This window comes from Xiphias gladius, chromosome 21 (genome assembly GCF_016859285.1).
Source record: "Xiphias gladius isolate SHS-SW01 ecotype Sanya breed wild chromosome 21, ASM1685928v1, whole genome shotgun sequence".
NCBI classification, from domain to species: domain Eukaryota; kingdom Metazoa; phylum Chordata; class Actinopteri; order Istiophoriformes; family Xiphiidae; genus Xiphias; species Xiphias gladius.
The window spans coordinates 17,166,362-17,189,206 of record NC_053420.1 but is presented as its reverse complement, the minus strand read 5'-3'; the positions used below and the strand labels follow the sequence as shown (position 1 = coordinate 17,189,206).

The window sequence follows — 22,845 nt, the reverse complement described above, 5'->3', positions numbered from 1 at the left end:
AAGCCAAATTTCATTTATATAAAATAAGGTCCTATTGATGATTAATCAGCATAGATTACAGTACCTCTATCTCCCTGTCTCGTGCTGTTCTCACAGTCTCCGTTACGATCGCAGTGGCCTTGTCTGAGCTCTTGTGGGATGCTGGGACATGTAACTTGGCCTGGGACGGCTAATGCACCCTCCCCCGCTGGCACAGTGAAAGAGAGAGAATGACAGCAAGAGGGAGAAGAGAGAGACAGGATATTCTCTTTCCTAAACACAAGCTGCTCTAACACCAGGATCACACAATTCCCCCTCTTTTTCTCTTTTCTTTGCTTCTCCAGTTGTAGAAGACGCCACCTCAGCGGTGCTGGTGAGGCAGATTTTATCCTCTTTCCCCTAATTCTCCCTCTGCCCCTGTCTCTCGGCTGCTTCCTGAATAACACCGGTTTTTCAGAGCATGAACAGCATAGCCTTGAAGCCCCCGGATTTAAATACTGAGTTGGAACATACCACGTGGCAAAAAAGGGGAGGGACTGGGGTCAACCACTTCATGCTCTATTGTGCTGTAAAATGGAGGAGGCCCTGCATCTCTGGCAACTCCCACTTCTTCTCCATCTCCAACCTCTTATTCATGAAGACATCTCACGACTGTAAACCTTTTAATTATGTTATGAATACCAAGGTCTAAAACCAATTATTACATGTGAGCTCATTTACATGCTGCATGTCATGTTACTTTCTCCCCCGATCACATGATGCCAGTGGGGGCTATTTCCTTCCTTTCTCACTGCTGTATGGCAGAAGGAAGGCCTGTTTGCCTTCAAGAAATCTGCTAAGCCTCTATTTAAGTTGAAGTTTTAGTGAAATTTCAAAGTAACACTTGAAAGCAAAGATCATCATGGGATTTTCCAGACGAAGGTCAAACAAATATAGGCACAGATAGAAACACACACAAACCACATCAGGGACTGACTTCTGAACAGATCCTAATTTTTGTGCAACGCCATCACATCCAAATAACTCAGCTGCAAATAAACTCAAGCCAACAATATACAATATAAACGAGACTCAGAAGAAACTACAGTGACAATGTTGTTCTACTTGTCTGACTCATAAGCGAGAGTTAGTTTTCCATTTTTCATTCTACCTTATCCAAACGCTACATTGTGTACTAACCCAGTTTGAAAGGCAGAGAAATAAATTAACCAAGCCTTTAGACTACTACAAGACAGTGCCTACTAGCCTCTTAAATCTGATAACAGGACCTCTTGGCATTAAGTAGCTCAGCAACACTGCAAATGTGAAATTCGTCTTTCAAGCTGTGTGACTGCAACTGCATGATTGATGAAATTGGCCAAAAGGTGAGGAATGAGATGAACTCATGGTCTGTGTCACACTAATAGTCTGTATTCTTAGATGTTTACGACTGAGAGCAAAAAACAGACTAAGAGTTTGTATGACTTTTAACAGCAGAAGGAACTTTCCTTCCCTGCCCCCGAAATATGACAGATATTGTTACTAACTACAATCAACACTGACCCAGCATCCGCAGTGTTTGAAAAAAGTTGACCTGGATACACAATACTCTCATTGCTCTAGCTGTGCAACCCGACCATAATGGGCCTAAAATGTGGCGGTCAGGGATGTTTCCACATCCTTTCTGCTGTGAACTGAGTGGGCAGGACTTTTGCAGACCAGCTGAGGTCTAACTACACCACAGCAAATCAACAATCTATTTCAAGCTTTTAAAAATATTTAATTTTCAAAAACTGACATCAACATTTCCAGCAAACACAGAAGGATCTTTAAATACATAGTCAACATATGGTTCAGTGTTCTTTAGTTAAAAACTTTGAGATAATGCGACCTTTGCATTAAACTTCAGTTTTAACAGTATCAGTGTACATACCCATTTTGATTTAAATATTATAATTCTTACAGATTAAAGATTAAAGATAAACATTATTTGTGCAAGATGGTTAGTAAAAATTATCTTGCAATAATTTATAAAAAACCCAAAAATGCTGAATAAATAAGAACATATATCCAAGAATTCTGAAAGCCTAGAAGTACATTGTTCATGCCTTTCACTTTCACAGCAAGGCAACAAATGTTTTCCCATTCCATGAAAGCTTAATGTGAAGGTGTACATTTTGGAGAGTCCAAAGATTAACAATGGTTGTGAGATCCTGGTACTGTGGAAAAAAAGAATTACTAACCTAGTACAGTTTCGTACACATAAAGGTGAGAATTGATTTGTCCAAATGTTGCCCTATTCTGATCGTAGCACAGAGTGTGCAATTTTCCAGACCGCAAGTTGTTCAACAGAGGCTACTGCTGCAACCCAAATCCAGCGCCAGCATCTCTACAGACTTAAATGTCATGTGAGTTCCTCAAAACATATTATAATGATTATTTGATGTTGTCTGTGCAGAACTATAACCATAAACTTCCTATTCAATAAAAAATATTCCAGTAAAATAAAATCTCTCTGGACATAATATTGCATTGCCGGAATAGATTATCTACCAAGAGGATATTAAACAATATGACCGAATTGCAAAATTTACAGATTATTACAATTTATTGCTGCTGTCAGGTCTAATTTGCCTCTAGAAGGGATCTGAAATTCCTTCACTTATTAAGAAGCCTATAAAGGAGCCTAAAGATGTATGAAGTTATAAAGAAAACTATGTTAACATAGACGTGTGACAGGACTTAGGTGAAAGTAGCAGTTAATTTCTACAGATGAGTGCTACTGTCACTTCTATCTGGTAAGTTACAGCCACCTGAAATGTAGAGGATTTATGTGGCCTCCAGTATATCCTTTAGTGTTTGTGGGGGGGTTCTCAAGCATTATATTTCCGTGAACTTCAACTAGCTCGAGGCAAATTTTTTTCTTTGACTTTCTGCTCTAAGCTTAATGACTGAAATGGCATCCCATGTATAGGGTAAGTGATGAGTATAGGTTCTGCCATTGATTGTATCACTTACTTGACAATACAATCAGAGAAAGCTAAGAAGTTTGCTAGCAAAAGCCAGCTACAGGCTGGTGTAAATTTCAATTTAGACAGTATAGTTGTCAACCCTTCTCTTTAAATCACATTTCTCAAAAGCACTCTGAGATTTGGTTTGTTTTTAAACGCCAGCTTGAGCTTTTCTGTTTTTACATCTGTTGTGTTCAACACATCTCTTTCCCAAAAGACTAATCAACAGCACAGGGGAGTAGCTGTGCAACATTTTTCTCTCCCTTTCTCCCAGAGGAACACAAGAGCTGGCATTAATGTTAAGGCCATGTCAAGCAAACCTAATCTCTAACCCTGCACAAAAATTCCCATGTGAATCAAACAGGAAGAAAACATTCAAACAAAATAATAAGGGCTTCTCAGCATTCAGACTGATGCTGCGTATCTCTCTTCCAAAAGTCCACCATGAATGTTCTCAAAACAGTAAATCCTCCCTGCAGCCCATCACACACAACTACAGTCAAAAACATACTGTATTCCCCATTAAAAGACATACACAGCATATACACACTGAAAGTCACACACTCCAAAAGAAACAAATACAGACACACACATGCACATCCCCCCTCCAATCCTCTGTGATTATTCAGAGCCCAGTCCAGTCACAAAACTTCTTGCCACCTCTGTCAGTGCAGCTCTCACCATATCTGAATATAGCAAAGAGGAGCACTGTGTCACTTGACACTGTCAACATGTAACACACAGTACTTAGCACTGCTTGGACATTAAGAGGTTAATATCCAATTCCTGAGACTAAAGGTGTGTCAGGGAACAAAGCTGGAGGCAAAAGAGTGTTGCTTCACGGAGAAGTGAGGAGGATACTGAATACACTTGTCCTGTTTCTATGAACTCCGATACAGACTCCCATGTACATGCACACTACTTGGCACTGCTGTCTTTACTAAGGGATGCTCTGTTGATACTTACCATTCTTGCTTTGATTTAGTGTCTTGTTTCTTTGGTAGAACTGCCATAAACGAATGCCATAAATGCAAAAAAGTCTGTTTTAAGGATGGCTCAAACTTTGGACAATTTTACCACACTCTGGGGGCTTTTAGTGACTCTGTATCCACTATGAAACTAATGTTTCATTACTTTATCAGTTAATCCATGAATCATTTAGTCTATGCAAAGTCAAAAAAATAGTGAAAATTTTGAGCAACAATCTAAGAAGCAAAGATAATAAACTTGAAATTATATACAACAGAGACAAACAGTAAATCCTCATATTTAAGAAGCTGAAGACAGGAAATGACTGGCATTTTTAAATGAAAATGATTTAGGATTAGAATGAATCGATTATCAAAATACTTGGTAATTTATTTTCAGGCAATTAACTAATAATAAATCCACTTAACTTTTCAACTCTTGAATTTTATAAGGAAAGCTCAGTTTTCTAAGGAGAACGCTTTAGGAGTCTGACACACACAAAAATACAGAAATGGGGAGGGGGGGGCTTATCAGAACTTTAGAACTGTCTGGACCGATGGCCACTTACTATAAGCAATGACAATGTATATCATCTATTGATCTATAGCTCACACCTCACCTGCTCCCAGGGAAAGTTTGTTATTAAAGCTCTCATGTTCAGTAAACTGTGATGTATATGAATTTATGTTGAGAAACTGTATGTGTGTTTTCATCTAGTGTGTGGAGATGCATGTGTGCATGTATCCCTAAAAAAGGGAGAATATGAACTGGGAGATCACTAAATGAACGGGGGGTAGAGGGCGAGTGATTCACTGACTCATTGAGGTCACGGGAAAATAAAAAGCCAGCCAGGGACCAAATACCAGCTGACATTGGTTCATCTGTAATCAAATGAGGTGGGTGAAGTGAGAATGGATCCTCATTAGGAGCCATGCTGACAGCAGAGACAGGGCAGAGCAGCATGCTTAACTGTACCTCAGCGATGAAATACTACCCATGATAACCATGTGTATGAGCACAGTCTGTCAGCCTGCAAATCACCCCGGTGAGAAATGGTGTGTCCAGTGCCATGATGTTGAGTCTAACTGTCCTTTGTGTGTGTGTGTGTGTGTGTGTGTGTGTATGTGTATGTGTATGTGTATGTGCGTGCGTGTGTGTGTGGGGTGATGATTAAAAGGACAGATACAGTGGCGCTGCTGGCTATCTGGTCCTCTCCAGCAACAACAGGCCCACCTGTTGGTGTGATAGCTTTCAAGGCCTTGGTTCCTAGTTCTCCAAAATCCCTTTTCCAGAGCTGACACACTTTCTCTGTTACTTGGGAGGCAACTAAGCTATTCTTAGCGGAAGAAAGCCATGGAATTTTCCACTCAGAGCAAGCTAGTCCTCAGTCATGTCTGTCTGCAGAACAGCCAAAGTCCTGAGACACTGACAACCAGCCACTTGTTTAAAACTTATTGTCTGACTTTACACAGCACTTTTGTGCCAGATACTCCCTCTAGTGGTGAGATGGAAAAGTGCAGAACTGTACTTATTAAGGGTACTATTAAAATGTGCTGTAAAAAAGCACATCATCAGAAAATAAATAAATATTCAGAATTTATTACAAATTTTATCAAAATAAATTGGACACACATACACTGGTATAACTGGTTACACACATTTTTTTAGGCCTGCTTTATTATACTAAAGTCATTATTGCCATACCTTTTTAGTTGGGGTTAGTCCCAAATGTGTCTTCACTGGCTCCCTCAATTTTCGAAATTTAACAATATTAATAATATGGCTCAATTGCACAGGGACACTGAGGTTCTGCTTTGTCTCTCAGTGGTGAAGACAAAATTCCCACCGTACACCTTTTCAGCAGGAGTGGGTAACACCTACAATATGATGTAACAACCACAACCACATCTGTGAGGTTATGGGGCCCTAGACAGGAACTCCCAGCTTGTCACATGTTTCTGTCTACTCCAAGGGTGGTGTATGGGGGTGGGCTGAGATGGGAGGGCACGGGGCTGCCAGTTGTACAGGTTAAAGTCCATAAGGAAACAGCGTGTAGATGTGCTAATGATTCATTCAGAGTCTAACAAAGCTCCCCGGGGGTTAAAGAACAAAGCCCACATGATGTGGCAAGTAATGAGATACAGAACACACTTACATTCAATAGAGAAGCTGACAGAGACATGCCATGAAAGGAACAGTATATCTGGTTAATAATGAATCAGAACAGGGGGAGGCTGGAGTAGCGGAGGGAGTACAGTAACTAGTCAACTACAGCATGGATGTATAGTGAGTAGGAGTCATACAGATCAAGGTGGAGCTGGCAGTTTAAGTGGACTGCTATCCTGATCGTGACTGGTATTTGTTTGGATCAGCTGACCATCAGGTGGTGTGGGTCATGCATTTGAGTGCATCCCTCATGTAACAAAAAGCTTATAGCACAATAAAAAATATGCATTGATTTAGAATAATGCATAAATATTCACAACAAGTACATACATTGTACATTTTCAGCATCCTCTCTCAAATATGCTTGTTATAATATTGTAATTGTATGCAAAATGTACATGCCAGAGACCGTCTATACACTCTATACATTATCCATTACCTTACAGAGCACAAAAATCCACACTGGGTATCCCATGTATCAGGCAGGCATCACAGACCATTTCAAATTTTTTTAAGTTGACAAGCCAACTTGAAAGGAACAAAGAAAATCTGTTCTAAACAAAATCATCTGACAAGCTAGAGTACCAGAGAGCCTACAGATAAGAGGTACACAAAGTAGCATCAAGTAAGAGGCGAGCAAGTTAGTGAAGATCACTGTAAAAGCCTCTGTATCTGATCAGATCACAGCAGAAAGCACTGCAGTGATTTATGCTGGAGAATGGAATTCCCTCCACCTCTCTGGCAGAAACTTTAATAGCCTCTATATATCAGGTGATATAGCTTCCGCTGCAAAGCTAGGGCATTACATATTCTGCTTCATATGATTCAGTGAGGGTCCAGAAGGAGAGAGTGGCCTGCAGGCAGAGACAGATTCCGGCAGAGGAGACAACTGACTGAGTAATCAATGTTTGCACCAGCAATTGAACAACAACACTTACATAACAGAGACAGAGATCTGTCTCAAATGCTCAGGAGTGCTGGAGATTAGAATTTATTTGGACAAAAACTAAACTTTGTGGTTCTTGAAAGGAGAGATGCTATTTCGGGTGATGTTACAGGAAGTAACAAAGGAAATGTTGAAGTCTCCAGTTAATGACTTGGTTAAAACACAAACTGTTCAACCTGCAGCTACAGTAGACGTAGTACAGTACAGTAGTTTTTCTACAGCAGCAATTTGGCATCAAGAATGCTAACAGACCGGTGCGGTCAGATGGAAGTACTATAATGGGTAGCCTACATGTGGCTCTTGTGACTTACTGGGAGTGCAGAGGGTTCAGCCAAGCGGCTAATTGAGAGGATTTAAATGACTGCATGGCTGGAGAGACCTCTAAGTTATTTATTACTGCAGCAAAGACAGGCTTCCTCGGCAAATACATTATACTGTTTGTCAACGTGAGTTACTGATTGAGATCTGCTGCTGCATCCCTCCAAACACTCAACATTTGTGCTGTGCTGTGGCACAATGAGGAAGCAGCTTCAAATTTAATCAATATTAGCATTTAATTGCTTCACAGACAAATTGCTGGTCTAATTTTCTAGTTTCTGTCCACAGAGACCAGTTAGCTTGAACTTCAAAGGTAATCATAGAGCTACCATCATTTGGCCTGTCTCCTATCACACTCAAAGTTAATCAAACCCCTACACATACCTTTTGATCTGAAACTAGTATAACATTAATTGCAGTACTCCACCATATGAAGACCTGTTGTGACAAAGACTGATCAAAATATGAATGTGTGTTTACCATGATAATCTTGTTACTAACAAGTTATAAAGTTAAGTAAGGAAAGTAGCTAAACCCAAACATTCAAGTGGGCATTTGGAAACTGCATTTCCTAAATGTTGTGACGTGAACTATGTTGCAATTTGTCCGATTTCAATAATACTACTTGCATATTATCAGGAGGATAATATGCAGTAAAACCTTAGCTGCAGTAGCAAAATCTTCTTAGACTCAAAATTAGATGACTATCATACACACCCTTCAGTGACATAATGATAGTTTCTTCATGGTCAATGCATATTCTCCTGAACAAAAATAAAGAGGTTTTGCCCAAACAGCTGGGGAGAGCATTTACGTCATGATGAGAGAAGCGAAGTTGAAAGATAAAATGACCCCACTGTTCTGCTGAACCCAAGCTGATGAGATAAGGAGAGTCCATAGACAGTAGACCCCTGATAAACTGTTGTAGGTACAAGGGGAGAGCAAACGGGCTCACTAAGGGGCTGAGCATCCCTTCACAATCTGGAAATAATCCAACTATCCCCTGCCTATCAATTTTTATGAATGGAGTATCTCCAATAATCACTCTGCAAAAAAGGAAAATAGATGTTTCAAAATAACTCTGTTTGAGTGTTATCCAAAAGTCGATGTGGTCAACAGCAGTAACGTTGACCAGCAGTTTCACATCAATGTGCCATTACAGCATATGTTTCCATCTATCTGCAATTTTACTGTATTTCCACAAAGAATTTTTAAAGATAGAAATGCTGAATACAAAAATAGGTACATATCTATTTGAGTGGGCCACCAACATAACAGGTATATATCGGAAACACTATCAAAAGGCGGTTCCTATAGTACAATAGTGTGTTTCATCAGCATGCACAATATGACAGTAAAATCAAGAAAAGCAGGGTCAGATCCCTGTGTGTTCAAGTTAGGCTATATTGTAATGTATTTATTGCATTCATGTATTTATGAACTTGTTTACTACAATGTTACTACGTAAATAATGTCTTACTTAGAATGTCAGTTGAATCGACTGATCAACAACAATTTTAGAAATTGATTGATCATTTTCGGTCATTAATCAAAATAAAATGCTAAACATTTTTTAAATTCATGCCTCACCAGTAAAAGGGTTTGCAGCTTTTCTCTGTATTGCACAATTATAAACTGAATCCCCTTTTGGGTTTTTAACTGTTCTTAGGGCTATGAGAGCATGCGATGTGCTTTGGTCCATATTTCTGACATTTTATACACTAAACAATTAACTGGTTAATACAAAAAATAATAACAATAGTGATTATCATTAGATTCACTCAATCTCAGCCCTAGTTTAGTTAAAATACTCTTGAAGCAATGGAGTGCATTGCAGTTACACACAGAGCAGCATTCACGCTGAATGCTAAATATACAACATCAGTCAAAGCTTCAAACAAATTCAACTGATTTCTCAACAACGGACAGAAACAAAAATGACAGACAAACTAGAGTTAAAGCGGTCCCTACCTCTCTAAACTCAGCTCCCTGTCTTATTGCTCCTTTTGGGGCAGCATGGATTCTTAAATACCACTGCAAAAGCCTCTGTGTAATTTTCCGACCCCACATTCATATAACAGAGTTCCCTCACTCTTTCTATGGGATCTCCTCTCACCCACTCACCGGGGCTAGTGGTGCTCTGCAGACTCCCCCTCTTGCGAAACGGGGATTTAGGTTTAGGCTTCCCTTGTCCATCGGTGGTGGAGGAGGAGGTGGAGGAAGAGGATGACATCTTGCCAACTGTGCTCATGTCAGTAAGGGAGCAGAGCGAGTCAGAACTGCACAGTGGCCAGCAGAGGGAGAGAGGAGCACTGGCTCTAATGCTGGAGCTCTGTCTCACGGTGGGGCAGCAGGGCAGCAGGACCCATACTGGGCCGGGAGAGGCTCCTCTGCAGAGTTGGCTCCTCCTCCCAGCCAGCAGCAGGTCAGCAGGCATGCTGCACAGCGACAAGCTGAAAGGCTGCCCGAGGCATCTTCGGCTCCTGCTGGGGGCAATCCTCCCTGGTTGCCCTAGCAACCAGGGAATGAGCTTCCTGTAGCCAATGCAGGGAAAAACAGCCACAGAGGAGGGCATTGCAGATCGAAGTGTGTAGCTGGCATGACAGCAAGCTAGCACGGAGACTGACTACACCCCGCCAGCTGAGCACCAAGGTGAGCGAAGGACAAAAGTTTTTCCACTCATCTAAAAATAGCAATTAGATACACGAGATATCATTAGAATGTGTATTCATCCGAGAGAAAAAAAGCGGCGCGTCCAGATGAATGACAAGTGACCAAAAAAAGGCAAAGAACACAGAATGGTCAGTGTGGATAAGCAGAGAGCCCAGCTTAGTGTGTAAGCTGACTAGTGAACTGGCAATCTTCGTTACTGGAAAATTCTGAGGGAAGACAGAAAGCCTAAACACACACAGCACAGGCCCGCCTGACATTAAGTATTATAAATAGTCAAAACCGATGCCCAACAAGGGCCAGTAGGGCGACCCATGCAAGGTTCCTCTAGTTTAGGAACATTTATTATTATTAATACAAACTTTTATTTAAAGCATAGCAACCTCAGAGGCTTCCAAAAGTAAACAGAGCCAAGTAACACTAACAGTGTTTTTTTTTTTTTTTTTTACATTTTGCGCCACTGACACTTCTTGTTAAAGACATACTCATGACTAAATTGTAAAATAAAACTTTCAAACTCTTTGAAAGTCTCATAAAATACAAAGTTAAAGTTGTTGTTTATCCAACCCATATATATAATTGAGTCGACACAAAACTACATCAATACATTTTACTTCCTGTGTTCATGTTAGTACTAATTTGGCTTTTAAACATAATAGGTTTTTCTTAGACTCCCTGGGCATACATCAAATACAGAATACAAAATGGCTCAGTTCATGTCACAGATCAATGTACATACAGTATATCTGAAAACTGCATCACATATACTGTACATTACCAAAATTGGAAGACAGACTGGTGAATATCTAAAACTGGCCTTATTGGCCTATTTTGGACAATTTGGATTCCATCACTAACCAGAGTAGTCAGAGTAAGAGAGGCATAAAAACGAGTAAAGATCCCCATCTAGTGGTATAAAAAAATTATGCAGTTAGACAGAAACATGTTTGTCCTATCTGAGCACGAGACTACTGTTCCAGCAACTTCAGTTTACCAAATTTAAAATTGTACAGACACTACAAAGCAAAATTTGTACTTGTTGTTTACATGTTGTAAATATATGTTTTGAATACTGATAATTTCATGAAGTGTGATCATTTTTACACACAGCAAACTACAGTATAGAACAGAGATGACACATAGTAAAAAGACAGTTTCAAATACCCAACTCTCCATCTCTCCGGCACTGAAGACTTCCTCACTATCCAACCATTCATCCATTTCCTCAGCAATCATCCTCTAATTACACTTCACAATACAACTAAAATGACATTTCAACTAAAGAATTCTATAAGTAAACTGGCGTCTGATTTTATAGTATAGACTATGATCAACTCTGAATAAAATGCTTCATCTTTCTAAGCAAATTAAAATATTAAGACACAGTTGATATCCAGATTTGATATTTAGTAATAAATGTCTGCCTAATCAATCTGAGGCCAAACTTAAAACCCTCAAATTTATCACACTGATCTCTAAACTGATCAACTAAAACACAATCTAGAAGCCATTCTTTGTTAGGATTACTGTGAAACTATGCTAAACACTATTTCAGACTCCAATCATTTTCAACTCCAATCACAAACCTGTTCAAACTATGTCCCAAAGATGTGGAACAGACCTGTAAATACAACAATCAAATAACTGAAATTCCACCTCTTTATTAAATGAGCTTCACAACAACATTTTCAAAGATAAATCTGGTGGACAGCAGACAAAACTTAAGGTTTATCTTTGCCAAGTTTTTCAAAAAGAAAAATCTTGTTTCAGGGTGTCTCCAGCTTTTTCTGCAATCTGACCCAGTTTTTGAGAGTGCTGACGCTAACCATCTGGTGCAGCAAAGGCTAAAAAAAAGAGGACTACTTTTGTCTCAAAGAAAAATCTGAGCTACACCCATGAATATGTCACACTTTTTGGTAAAATCAAATAACACATTCTGAAGGTGCCATACCTGGAAACAGAAGGCAACTATGTTACCCAGATAGCTCTTGTTATTCCTTCTTTGGTTTTCGCTTCGCCTCTGCTGCTTGGTCAAGCTTTCTGTCTGCACACGCTTTTGCTAGAAATGAGACCACTGTGCATATCACTGGCTGCTTTCGGATTTTTTTTTTCACTCCTTCAGTGCAAAGCTCATGGAATTCAGCATTTTGTTTGCAGAGGCCATACACCAAAAAAAAAACAAAAAAACAAAACCACGTTTTCTCTTTCCATGTATAGGCGTTTCATAGGTAACGTGAAATGTAAAACGGCATCAAACCCAACGGAAAAAATCATACTTTTCTTTAATTACATAATGTACACCTTGTATTCAAAGGCTGGTTTTGCCAAGCCTGTGCGTGAGAAAAACAAACCCGAGAGTGTTGTACGTTTTTAAAAAAAGAGAACCACTGCACTTGCCTATTAATAGCACTGCTTCTGGTAATCACCAGGACTGAATAGTAAGTATTTTTGTTTGTTTGTTTTTATGTAAGCCTGTTTTTTTCACTGAAGGGGATTTTTGATGATGAATCATATTCAACTGTTTCTAAACAGGAAAGAGTTAGAGTGACCTAAAGGTATGCTGTTAGAGCAAATCCAGAAGGCTAATCCAGTTAAGTTTTGCCTGTGTGTAACTTCTGACAAAGTTTTGTTATAAACAAGGACCAGTCACTAAAAAAATCTCTTTACTGAAGACATGAGTCATGAAACGGTTACCATTAGGATGCCACCTTGGACATGTCATAGTGACCATGTAACTGTAACTGCTACTTGGGTAGTTTATGTGCCGTTGTGAATTAATCTTAAAATATTTTTGCTTTTACCGAAAACATAGTAATATTAAGTAATATCTATTTTTTCCTTAAATGAGTCACAGGTCTGTAAGCATAGAGGGTTTTATATGATGCACAGATTGTAAAGCCATTGAACGTAAATGTGTGATTTCGGGCTATATAACTGAAATTAACTTCAGTACCCGGATACTCTTGTACTCAACCCTTATTATAAAGCCTGTGTCAGAGGACAGACAGGCCACTTTGGCTGTTGCAAGGCCACTAAAGACGATGTCCAACAAAAACCTCTGACCCAGTGCATTCAAGCTGGTTGAGAGCAGTTGCATTTAGAGTCCAACGTCCCGAATTTGCCAAGCTAGCGCGCAATATCGAGTGGGTTGCTGATATCTGTTTGGCATTGCTGTATTCTGACAAACTATCTACGGGTAAAGTTCAGCACACAACCACATACGAGCCACAAAAGTTTCCTATTTTTGACAGCATCTCACGGGACAACCTTAGGCGGCTGCATGCTGGCATTGTGCTACTGACTACAATGAGAAAGTTGAAAAAAATAATAAAAAATAAGATAAAACACAAAACGAGACGTTTAATTAAAATATGGTAATGATAAAATTAAATGATTGATACGAAACAGAATCAAAAATATTTTGTTTTTTTTTAGTGGTTTTCTATCAGGCTTAGCCATCGTCTCTCGAAAAAAAAAAAACTGCGCCGGTTACATGACTAGTTTAAAAATGTGTGTGTTTGGTCCTGCAGGGCTGTCCTTACGTTTTTCTAATATGTGCTTTAAAAGGATTTGTCTCTGTGGATTCAATAGGTCAGGCTTTTACATGAATAGCTGAGTATCAACACAGACACCTATTCACATGTACAGCATGTACCTCCGACCCTAATAGGAACAACTGCCAGTATATATTTCCTCATACAAGCCGTGGAGGATGAGAGCTGAATGGTGAAGACATTTAAAATGAACATGACAATGCTGCTTCACTCAGTCCTGCTATTGCTAAGAGTGAGCATAAGGAGTTATGGGTCAATTCTCGATTCTCGACGCGTTTGCACTGTTTCACTGTTTGCTGACTTACCACCTGACATCGTCGAGGACCAGCTTCGAGCACAAACAGACTAGCTCAAGAAGACAGGAAGTGCCCTGGCGAAAAACACAAAGCAACACAGCACAGTATGTCAGACTGTCAATAGGCAGCAAGCAAGCTGAAAAGCCACACCGAGCACCGGAGAGCCCGATTAATGTTACTCTAGAGTTGGAAACTATCGGTCAGTTTGCTAAAAATGACCGTTTTTTTTTTCTCACGTGGCAAAGTTTAACTTTTCGCTTCTCGCTAGCTTAAATTACACCGACCACTTAGCTGTTCGCTACTATTAAATGACCTAACGGTAGTTCAACGTCTGATGCCGATAACACGACTTTATCAGTTAACGTTCATAACCGACTTCTTGTCAGTGGATAACTCTAAGCGGTATACTTTAACTGACTGAATGATCCGCAACGGCGAAAGGCATGAGTAATTAAAGATAGCAGATAGTTACCGGACTGGATTTTCACTTTTGCTCGGCTAGCTGGGTTCCGTGTTTAGACGTAGATGCAGTTTTCTCAAGAGAGAGACGAATTTTTACGTTTAAAGCCGCCGCCCGCTCCGTGTCGAGGTCGAGAGGTCTCCAGTTGCTCTCAAACCACACAGACACAGAAAAAGAACTGTGTTCCTGTTTGTCCATGTGAAACGTACACGGGGTTTGATAGGGTCTTGTCTCCGGGACCCGCGTTGATACTGCAGCTGTTGAATAAATACAGTCGAGTGAAAGGTACACTATTTCCCTCTGAAATGTATTCGAGTAGAGGTAGAAAGTTTTAGAAAATGGAAACACTCAAGCTAAGTAAACGAATCTCAAAAGTTGTACCGAAATAACGTATACCACTGACCAGACCCCACTTGCGAATTCAACACACCGTACACACCAGCTTTCAAGGTGTAAATTAACTTTTAAATTCCTCGTACACCCTAGTTTGTGTGTTCACTTAAAGTAACAACCACAAATGGCATTCGCAAAGGCACGTCAAGTAAAAATGGGAACACATAGCAGTGGAATGTTGGCTGACTGATAAGTATTTTTATATGAACAATAAATCAAATAAATAAGTGTGATGTGAAAGGTGTCGCCCGTAGTGACAAATCCATAGAAAATGATGACTTGACAGTTCCTCCCAGCTCTACAGGCTCCATTTATGTAGGGCCTTTTTACTGTTCCAGTCTTTGTTCAATAATAAACTACGCATTATCTACATACATATGTCTCCTTTTTCTTCAGAATTTCTACATATTGCCATCTACTTCAATCTTTCACTTCTTGTTTTGACTGCTTGTGCATTCTCACACTTTCCAGGCCATGGTTTATCATTTTTCTCCAGCTAAATGCCCTTTGGTCGATTGCAAACTCTCAATTCATACTTGCTAATGCTTGACACTCTTTTCCTTGCCCTGGTAAGGTAAGGTCTATCAGAATATAACATTTATGTTTAAATTTGCAAGTAAAGAGGTAAAGCAATCCAAGAATACATGGAAGTAATCAAAGGTCATTCTAAACAGCCGAACAGGAAGGGTTACTTCAGGTTACTGTACGAAATACTCACACAAGCCGTAACCAGAGTGTGATAAAATAACAGAAACAAATGTCAGCTCTGGTTTAGTCTATAAAATATATTTTAAGAAGTCACAGATAAGGTGTCTTGTTGGAGTCCCAATAGAGAAAGCTCCTCCTACCGCCCACCACTGCTCTGAGAAATGTCACTAGGTAATAATTGCCATGGGGATGGCAGAGCCTGGCGAAGCTGGGGGCGGTTTGACTGAGGTCCATCGTTGAGGTGTGAGGCCTGTTGAGCACCAACATTTATCTATCCATCTATCTATCTATCTTTCTCTCTATCTATCTATCTATCTTGACAGTTATATCTATATAGTTATTTCTTTTCGATGAAGGTCGTACCACTGGGTCTGGGCTTTGAGGTTTAAATGTTACCTTAAGGTCAAAGTGTTTGAACTGTGTCCTCCCACCCCCTCTTTTTGCAGTGGAATATCAAAGCAAAGCATGGAGCTTGTGCCACACACACTGAATCCGAGAGTGAAAAAATACAGTAACAGAGCAGATAGTAACTATATTCATGACAGCAGCCGCATACTGTTGGTAAAATTATGAGAATGCATAGAAAATGTTTTACAAACATAGAAACTCTTTATTACAACAGCATGTCTCTCTCAAGTTTTAGCCATGTTTTTTCTAAACACATTCATGTCATTGCAGTACAGTGGAAGTAATTCTTTTATATTCATCACAGCATTAAAAAACAATCTGAACAAGTGAAAATAACACAAACACATTCAATGTCATTCACAGTTTGGGATATTTAGACGCGATGGAAAGAAGAAATTAAGCTCAATAAGCTTTTGGTTTAGGAATGGCTTTGTCACTCAAAAACGTCTGAAAAGAACGCCTTAAAAACCCTGTGTCCACATTAAGAAAGGATCTGTTATTTCAATCGTACATTTCCACATGCAGTTCACCATATTAATCCCTAACTATTTGCTGTAAAATACTGTTTCATCTCATCATCAACCTCAAGCTGAAAAACTTAGCAGAGTCTGCACCCTCATTTCCAATAAAACCTCAACAAGCAATCGCATCCTCTTCAGGCTCCTTACGACCTTAGAACAGAGTTTGCAGGAGTCACACTTGACATGGAACTGCACAGGGCTGTTAAATAATGTTTTTTTCTTTTCCTGCATCTGAGGTACTGTAAAAACCCTGATTAGCAGGGTAGTCAAAAAAAATGTATTCTCCTTCCAGGATAAAAATTTCCACAGCTGAAAAACACACAAAGAAGGCAGTTACTGTATACGTGTCAAAATACATCAGCTTCCTTGTAATGAAATCCATAACAAATACTTACACTCACTAATAAAAAGAAAAATGGGTGTGTTGAGTGGCATACACAACCCAAAACTTATATCGTTTTACTAAACATAACATACAGTTTAGTACGTTTAACAAATGCAAGAATCAGGATCATATTTGAATGTAATGCGGTGCATCAATAGAATACTGAGTTTTAAGGTCTATATCCAAATATACTGATAAATACATTACATGGCAGAAAGCTGGGTGACCCTTAAGATGAGCTATAAAGTCAACCTACACCCTAAACTGAGTCACAACAGATCTTGCTTGCTTTTTAGGAAATCAAACAAGAATGTTTGGACAAGCACCGAAGAAAGTAGAACAAAATTCAGAAGTTTATCTGTAAATAACTCGTAGCAATCTCATGAGAGTTAGGCCACAATATGTACGCCTCCTAATCTAATATGATCAGATTGGCTTAAGGGTTAGAGTGGCATTATCATTGATGAAAGCCCACCTACCAATTAAAAGTGACAGTAGTGCTTTTCCTTCAGTGGATCCCCTAAATGCTCGGCCATAATTTTGTGTATTTTATTGCTGTCTTCTTTGACATTACTTTTCTTGCAGTAATTTACAAAACTCTTAAAAAAAATAATCAACTTACCAGTTTCTCAAAATGATTGATTCAGCATTTACAAATACAGTATATGTTGGTGTTTGGAACCGCGTTAAATTTTCATTTCTGAATACCAAAGGCAATTCATCCTATAGCAGAACATCACTTCACAATAGTAAAGTAATTAATTGAGAGGGAGCCAGTGTATTTCATCAAGTCTTTGCTAATTTGAAATCTAAAGGGATATTCTGAAAACATTTATCTCTGAATATTAATCAGTTACCATCATAGGATCAAAGATATATTCAATGTTATTTTTTATTTTAAAAAGTTACATCGGTATTAATTCACTGAGTCCTTTACTGTACAGAGCCGAGCAGATGTGTAGAAGGCCAAAATACGGCCATTTTTTTCTTTTTCTTCTTAAATCTAGCAGTAATTTCCCTGGTCACAAGCAACAGATTGAAACGCATCTCAAACTAATGCATTCAACTGTATCACTGTGATTGTTTTCCAAAACTTGGATGGAATCTGATGAGGCAAAGTGAAATGATTCAAAAATACGATTTAAATTCATTTCAGTGAACTGAGCTACCTGTTGGACAGCTTTCAATAGAAATAGAGAAACATGTATTTCTGTAACACTTTATATCTGAAAGACCAAAATTATAATTATTTCCAGGAAATAAAGATATTAAAAACTCAATTGTCTGTATGTATGTGGTTGTTTTTCCCCTGCTCAGTTTCGATAAACTCTGAAGTCTCCTCTGCAATTTGTCCAGGGATACGGAAATCAATGGGTATGGGCTGTGCTGGCTCAAGTGGTTGGGACTGAGCCACGGGGCAGCAGGCCTCCCCTTTAGGACTGGAGGTGCTGTGAGAGTTTTGAGGATCCAAGTTGCAGCCAGTGCCCTGAAGAAACTGAAGGAAATTCTCCTCTATGGATCCTTCACGACTGGGCAGTCTGTCCTCCACCTCAACCCCTGCTCGACGAAACAGACAAGGCAGATGCTTGCCCAGCTCCTCCCTGATCTGTCTGTTGAGACAGCCATAGAAGAAGGGATTGGAAGTGAAGCAGAAGTAGCCAATCCAGGTGACCACTTCCTCCAGAGAGGCCAGTGTGGCTGGAGGGCTGGCAGCCAGTGCTGAATACAGGTGGAAAGTAAAGTAGGGCAGCCAGCAACAGAGGAATTGCCCACCTACTGCTGCCAACACTGCTGCAGCCTTTCCTCCCCCGAAGGGGCGCTGTGGAGTCGCTCTTCCTGTCCCTGTCCCAGAGCTGGTAACCATAGTGGAGCGGCTGCTGAGTGACTCTGACCGCTGGCGACGAGGTGTGTCCATCCAGGTGGGCAGAGGCCCATGCTGCATGGCAGCTACCCGAGCCACTTTGAACACATTGCAGTACACAACAAGAATGACCAGTAGTGGACACAGGAAATACACCAGAGTAAAGAGGACCATAAAGGCCAAGCGGTTTGACCCTCCCCCTGTCCAGTGCAGTGAGCAGCGCCTGTGACCCTGAGCAGGGGGAGATGGGACCGCCCCACCTCCTCCTCCTCCGACCCCACTACTCTCCAGAAGAGGAGTTCTTCCACCTTGCAGGAACCAAGCAAGCAGCGGCAGAGCAGACATGGCCAGGGCTTTGACCCATATGCCCACCAGCACTGACGCTACCAGGCCAACAGTCATCTTTACTTCATAACGCATAGGGTGTATGATGTAGTAATAACGCTCCACATTGATGACGGAGATAGAGAGGATAGCAGCGCTGACCAGGCACACACTGAGAAAGAGGTAGCTCCGGCACAGGGCCTCCCCGAAGAACGCTCGGCTTGAGAGCATGCCAAGGGGCATCAGCACCAGGGCTGCCAGCAGGTCCACCACGCACAGGTGGAAGACAAAGGCAAACTTGTGGAGCTGTGGGGCCTTGGCAATAACCGCCATGACAGCCACATTACCCACCACAGCCAGCAGATCCATGAGCAGCATGGCCAGTAGGGCTAGCGACTGGGACAGAGCCCAGCCCTCTGGCAGAGACGAGGCAGATATGTTGGACATGAGCTGTTGAGGTGGGCGGGAGGAGTTCCACATCGGCTCCATTGAAGGGTGGGATAAGGCAGGTAGGCAGGATCAGTCACAGGCCCATCACCCATCCTTCAAAGCCAGTAAGTACGGCCAGAAAACAGCGGCTTGAAAATTAGGTCAAAAGCTGCCTTATAGTCCAGAGGATGATGCTGTGATTGTCAGGAGGTACAGAGTTTATGATTCCTATCCATTTAGAAAATCTTCATGTCTGCGATCATTTACAACCCACCCTAGAAACGAGAGAAAGACAGAGACAAATAAACTGAGTATAGGTGTACCTTTGTTCACATATGCATTCCTGTCATAGTTCACCTCTTACTTGCACTTCTAAGTCATATGAACTAACCATTCTGAGTTTCACTTTTGCCCCAGCTACCATTAAGATTAATTCACTCAGGTGAAGTTTTGTAAAATCATCCTTGGCTTCTCAAATCTCTGGCAAGGCAGTCAACCTGATAAGGTAATCCAAAACCAGCCCTCAAGCCAATTAACTCAATTAAGTATGCATTACTCGAGGAAGGAACATTTGGCACCTTTTTAGCAATATCCTGAGAGAACTGCAGGAGTATAATCAATTGAACAATTATACATCATTATGCAACAGAGTTGAGTCATTTTAACCGTTCATAGTTCATAAATCTGCAACGAAATCGTGATGTCCAAAATACACGATGATCACACTGATCCTCCAGAAAAATGCAAATGGGGAATTTCAGATCATATTGTTTACAGCTTTATTAATATTGCGGTAAAAAAAAGGTCAAAGATAAATCCAGTCTGGTCCTTCCCGAGGAGCAGCGGTTGATAAATACTTTACAAGCAGACATCCTGTCAATGCATGAATGCAAGCTAATTCCCCAAAACCATTCCTAGCACTGAATAGGTAATAGACCTTTTCAGTCACATCTACACCTGCTGTGAGTGCTCCTGTTGAATATGTATACCTAGGGTCTAAACTGATTGCATATGGCTACTTTTACCAACAAAAATAAATAATCATCAATTGCAGGAATGCCTTGCCAATGTGTACCCCACGTATGTAGCTCTGGGTACAATGTGTGTGGATTTTGCTTTTGTATAGGAACCACAAGAGGATGTCTGACACTAAGGAAGTCCTGACCACTCAATATGAGTTAATTAAGTGTTTCAAATGGAAAACCTGAGGGTATTCATAGGTTGCAGAGGCTGACTGCATATTAACTGTGCCTAGCTATTACAGACAACAAACAGACATGGGTGGCTGCTGCTGTATATATATGTCAGATCAAGAAAAAACCCATTTGCCTGCTGCTATGAATGCTCTTGCCAACAAAAGCCTGGGATGTTCTGCCTCCTGTCTCCAGTGATAATAGTATGAATCAGGCTAAAAACTGGGCTCTAACCTCCCTCATGATTGCCCTCAGTGAGCAGTGTCTCTAAATCACACATAGGGGTACTCCCAATTCACTTTAACCCTCCTGCCTGGTTTAGTCATGTCTTACCGCCTACTCATTTATATATCAATCATTAATGAATTACACTCACTGTATAAATCAAGGCCCACGTTCTATATATCACATTTCAATTGAATTAGATCTATTGGTTGCGCTCAACCGTATATAATCAGAAGATTAGAGGAAGAGGATGAGAACAAGTAGGAAAATGTGGTGCGAATCAGGCAGCGTGAAGGGAAGAACAAGGCAGAGAGCATTATGTACCTGATTCAGAGTATTTCCTGATAGAGCTGTCTGCTGCTTTGGTCTCTGAGGATGAAAACCTGGTTTAGCTCCCACTGCTGAGGTACACAGTGGACATCAATCACTGTACCTTGTGAATGCTGCTGAGGTACTTGCCACAGTAAGAGCCTGTTTCTCTTCTGTTCCCTTGATCTGCCTTGTGCATCCTCCTCCCTGGATGACTACAGCTGTGGCAGCAGAGATTTTTTTCTGAAACGATGCTGATGTAAATGCTTGCAAAGACACCAGCTCACTCTCTGCTTTCCCCCTCCACTCACACACAGTGACTGCAGAGATGGAGCAGGAGGCAGTGGGAAATAGGACCAGAACTACTGTCTCCACAGGGTCCTAGTGTCCTTACTGTATTGTCAAATGTTACATTCAGAATTAGGAGCTGAATATGATGGAAACAGGGAAGTGTTATGTTGTTGCTCTAGTTATTAGCATTGTAAATAGATCTACAGGTACAGAAGATGACAATACCTGTCTGTTAGACCAACACTTCTCAAAATCTATTGAAATACACACAAACACACACGCACACACACATTCATATATATATACACACACTACTTTCTACCTTTCAAAATAAAAAAAACTCATTTTTGCCAGCTTGAACTTCAAACTTCCACCAAATGCAAAAATTCAATCATGCTATAATTCTAAATGCCAGCCAGCCTGCTTACCACTTATATACTATAGATGTTACATTCTAAATCTTACTAAACATCATAGTGTCAAAATTTAAACATGCTAAGTCTAATATTAACTCTAAGCCTTACTGCACCTGAGGCTGACATAGTAGAGTTCATGCTGCATTCACACAATGTCGGTAGAATGGGAAGAGGAAGAATTTACCTTCTGTTATTATGCCTCGGGAGTGTTCAAGCATTATTCCAAGATGATTAGATGATGCCAGCCTTGTAGTCGGACCAGATAAATGGCATAAATTAGCTACTTTTTTGTTGTAAGTAGTTGTGGCAGTGTGTTAGCTGAATTGATTAATATTGGATTTAATTTAGATGTCACTGCCAGCAAGGGTTGCTTTGCAGCAATGTTGCTGGAAGTTTGTTGACACCTCTGTCGTTCTTTTTGCTAAGCAGGGGATATCACAGCTGTCAGGAATCCCTGATGTCTGAAGGATTTTCCCTCTTGTCTTATGGTCTGAACGATAGGACTTGAGTGAGGCATAACACTGATGGAATTTGGGCCAAATCTCACAATGCAGAGCTGAGCCTGAAAAGGCAAGTTTGTTAGGTCTCAAAGTGGCCGCTCAACAGAGCATGTTTGATTTGGGTAATAAAATGACCCCTAACCCTGGCACCAACATCAGGCCACACTTTACATTTTTGGCCCTTAGTAGTAAGGATCAAAGAATTGCAAAATTTAATCTAACAGATTTGTTTCCACTGTTTAATGTGCACACCCAGGGCTCCTGGCTCTTTAGTCTTGTTCTAGAAATGCTTGGGCATAAATGGTTAATCTCTCTCCTATTCTTAACAGATGACCTCTAAGTGACCTCTTGTGTTTATTCAGAAATCCTTGCATGTGCACAGTGTATTAAACCTCTCATATCTAATCCCTTATACATTCTTCAAGTGTAATTTCATGGATCAAAGTGCCCTCCAGTAGAACATTTACTGAGACAGTGAGACATTGATTAGGCCAGGCCTCAGCCTCCACAATCCCAGTTTCTCAAACTGGGGCT

General features: G+C 40.5%; 2 protein-coding genes across 7 annotated transcripts in view; both read right to left on the bottom strand.

The window, feature by feature from the left end:
* The window catches only part of LOC120807088 (AMP deaminase 2-like), a 35,708-nt gene extending 20,859 nt beyond the window's left edge, over nt 1-14,849 (bottom strand). Inside the window, exons 1-3 of one of the 6 annotated variants that reach the window (XM_040158754.1) lie at nt 14,752-14,837; nt 14,361-14,605; nt 13,898-13,962 (exon numbers count right to left, since the gene is read on the bottom strand). In XM_040158754.1, the coding sequence (XP_040014688.1) occupies nt 13,898-13,907 (10 nt within the window). In that variant the 5' untranslated portion in view covers nt 13,908-13,962; nt 14,361-14,605; nt 14,752-14,837. Of the gene's footprint in view, nt 1-64; nt 425-5,642; nt 6,815-11,989; nt 12,105-13,897; nt 13,963-14,360 lie in introns of those variants that run through there. The other 5 variants (XM_040158755.1, XM_040158756.1, XM_040158757.1 and 2 more) reach the window with 5 other exon arrangements.
* A 3,190-nt stretch (nt 14,850-18,039) lies between these two features.
* Nucleotides 18,040-19,520, bottom strand: LOC120783185 (G-protein coupled receptor 61-like). The gene has a single exon (XM_040115978.1). The coding sequence runs from the start codon at nt 19,435-19,437 to the stop codon at nt 18,040-18,042; it is 1,398 nt and encodes a 465-aa protein (XP_039971912.1). The 5' UTR covers nt 19,438-19,520.
* Between the last annotated feature and the right edge of the window lie 3,325 nt (nt 19,521-22,845).

Bases quoted from the DNA above. Each gene is read 5' to 3' on its own strand.
- LOC120783185 (XM_040115978.1), bottom strand. From the start codon at position 19,437: ATGGAGCCGATGTGGAACTCCTCCCGCCCACCTCAACAGCTCATGTCC.